The following is a 3,093-nucleotide window of genomic DNA, read 5'->3' as shown; positions in this document are numbered from 1 at the left end:
CATTAAAAAACAAGATCTAGTAGGCGTGTTTTTCAACATGCAGTACTACTCAATGGCTTTATCTATTCATTTGGTTGCAGGAAGAATCAGAAAAAAATTGGTTTTAGAAGATAGTATTGGGCCCATAGGTCTGTGAACCAAGTTGCGTCTCAGACAAATACAAAGGTGGCATTTCAAGCGATGGCCACCCCAAAAGCAAAAGCCACCTGCCCTAAAATGGTAATTGCAGCTTGGCTAATGGTTTTGACCACTGCATGTCGTGCTATTGAGGGAAGAAGACACGATTTCTCTCTCGTGTCTTAAGCTCACTTTTCTTGCGGTGCATTCAGTCTTTATTTAGTAAGCCAAGGAAGAGAGTTATCCACTTCAGGTAGGCGACACTCACAAGTCACAAAACCGATCGACTGGATATTATAGCCATGGAAGAGATTATATCCTCTTCTTCTTCACCCAGTTTCTGTCAAGACCACACCCTCTCCACATTTCAACAACGTCTCCAATTCATAATTCAGAACAGGCCTGAATGCTGGGTCTATTCAATTTTCTGGCAAGCCTCCAAAGACAGCACTACCGACCAAGTTGCTTTATCGTGGGCTGGTGGCCATTTCTCAAACCCTAAGGATCACGCGGCATCCGACAGCAGAAGTAACGGACCGATCAATAGTTACCAGCCCAAATTTGGGTACAACAAGAAGGTGGTAGTTAACAGAGAGGTTGAGTTGGGGTTTTTTCATGATGTTGAAGACATGCTGGTGGATAATAATCATGGATATGATGTCACTGACTCTGATCGGTTTTACTTTTACAGTGTTTCTTTTACCCAATCATTTTCTGCAGGCCATGCGAGTAATAATATTCTGGGGCGTGCATTTTGTTCTGGTGGCTTTGTTTGGCTTGCAGGTGATAATGAGCTTCAGTTCTATCAGTGTGAGAGAGTGAAAGAAGCAAGAATGCATGGGATTCAAACTTTTGTTTGTATTGCTACTTCATGTGGGGTAATTGAACTGGCTTCTCTGGATGTGATCACGCAAGATTGGGATCTTGTGCACCTATCAAAATCACTCTTTGGATCCGACCACAACAACAACAAATTGAAATTGCTTGTTCCTGATCCCCTAGAAAAGATTGGATTGATTTCAGGAGGTCAAAAAGAATTCACCAGACACGGTAAGCACCAACTAGCTATTTAAATAGATTTAGGGTGCGCTTTCTAAACTCTACTTGAATTTTTCTTTGAGATTTTATCAATTTTAATGCATGATGGCATTTTTTAGTGTCAATAATAACTCCTTCATCAACAATATGTAATTGAATATCGATGATATCGGTGATTATAAATAATATGAATAATACTTTCATTATCGATATAGTGTCAATAAAATTTATCAATATAATTATTTGTTGATAAATTGAATGGCCGGACATGCCGAAGAATAATGATAATGATATGATCAACTAGTTATTTGTACTGAATAATCTTTGCCGTACTGATAAAATTCGTCAGTAGAATGTTTAAATAAAAGCATTATTATTACCACTTTAATTTACTTAGATTGGTAAACCTCAAGCCCCAAACATTCACGGGATTCTTAATTCAAACCCTTAATTTTTCACTAACACCAATCTTTTATTAATTTTTGACCAAATGAACCCATTATCAATACAGACGGGTCATCATCAGGCTCACCTTATGAATCTTTTGGCAATTTCACCCCTGCGACTACAGAGAACCCTCGATCAAAAAAGAGAGGACGATCATCATCATCAAACCATGCAGCTACAAGTAGAGAATCACAACTGCTGAACCATGTTGAGGCAGAGAAACAAAGGAGGGATAAGCTCAACCAGCGATTCTGTCTCCTCCGTTCGGTTGTTCCCAATGTGTCAAAAATGGACAGATCCTCTTTGCTCGCTGATGCCGTGGCATACATCAACCAGCTCAAAGGTAAGGTTGACGAATTGGAGGCCAAAATCTATGCACAACCAACCCAAAAAACCCTACTGGCTAGCAGCCAAAGCACCAGCTCCATAACCGATCAAAATCATCAATGTTCAACTAATAATAATAATAATAATACTTTGAAGAATAATAATAATGATAATGTTAGAGGAGCTGGTGTTTTGGAACTGGATGTGAAGATTGTGAGATCAAATCAAGCCATGATTCGAGTTCAGTGTCCGGATCAAGACTACCCTTATGCTAGATTGATGAATGCACTCAAGGGACTTGGGTTACAAGTTTACCATGCAAGCATATCAAGTGTCAAAGAGTGTATGATTCAAGATGTTGTGGCAAGACTGCCTTATGGCTTCACTAGTGAGGAGGCCTTAAGACTTGGTATTATAAAAAGATGGTACAACTAGCTACTGTAATAATTCAAAAGCGTAAGTATAGCTGACGAGGACAAGGATATTATCCCACTTCACTCCACTTCTTTTGTAGTCTTTGTTGTAGCTTATCTAATTCTCTTAAAAAGACAAATTTCACTTTAAGTTAATTTAAATTGCAAAATAAAAATTCAAACTCATGTACATAGTCGAGCATGATCCGCTTTAGCCAATATATACAATATCTTTATTGTTTTTTTTAGCTCATTTAACCTTGGTGCAAGTTAATTATTTAGTGAGATTAATATGTTACACTACTAAAATACCTTAACTTAATATTCATTTAATATATGTGTACCACCAACACAATGGCCGCAGGCACCCCAACCACCATCGTTGCAACTGTCATCCATCACATCTCTGTAGCGCGCGCCACCCACCATCACTTCTGCCGTCACCACCACAACCCTCACCACTAGCATATTGACCAATTACCATCTCACATTTATAAATTCATATGATTCTTTGTATTGATTTTTCGTTAGAAAGAAAATAAAACTTAATTATAAAGTGAATTCACAAGTAGAGCCAGTCCAGTATAATTGAATCTAATACGTGGGGAAATAGGAGAAAGGAGGAAGAAAGCACTAATGAAGATTGATTGAAAAGTTGGACACCTGAGTATAGGACCCCTTGAAAAAGTGTACGCAGCATCAAGGTCATCAATGGTGATTGTGTAACTAAGAGAGAAGGTGACTGTGTAAC

At 38.4% G+C, this 3,093-nt stretch overlaps 1 protein-coding gene across 1 annotated transcript; it reads left to right on the top strand.

Moving 5' to 3' along the window:
• Nucleotides 1-381: 381 nt before the first annotated feature.
• On the top strand, nucleotides 382-2,600 carry LOC126590858 (transcription factor MYC2-like). The gene is made up of 2 exons (XM_050256372.1): nucleotides 382-1,167; nucleotides 1,667-2,600. The coding sequence occupies exons 1-2, from the start codon at nucleotides 420-422 to the stop codon at nucleotides 2,362-2,364; spliced, it is 1,446 nt and encodes a 481-aa protein (XP_050112329.1). The 5' UTR covers nucleotides 382-419; the 3' UTR covers nucleotides 2,365-2,600.
• The last annotated feature ends 493 nt before the right edge of the window (nucleotides 2,601-3,093 follow it).

The sequence above is a fragment of the Malus sylvestris genome, chromosome 11 (genome assembly GCF_916048215.2).
Source record: "Malus sylvestris chromosome 11, drMalSylv7.2, whole genome shotgun sequence".
Classification (NCBI taxonomy): Eukaryota; Viridiplantae; Streptophyta; class Magnoliopsida; order Rosales; family Rosaceae; genus Malus; species Malus sylvestris.
This window is presented reverse-complemented; position numbering and strand designations above follow the sequence as displayed.

Coding starts and splice junctions, on each gene's coding strand:
- LOC126590858 (XM_050256372.1), top strand. CDS start 420: ATGGAAGAGATTATATCCTCTTCTTCTTCACCCAGTTTCTGTCAAGAC. Junction 1,168..1,666: donor AAAAGAATTCACCAGACACG/GTAAGCACCAAC, acceptor TTATCAATACAG/ACGGGTCATCATCAGGCTCA.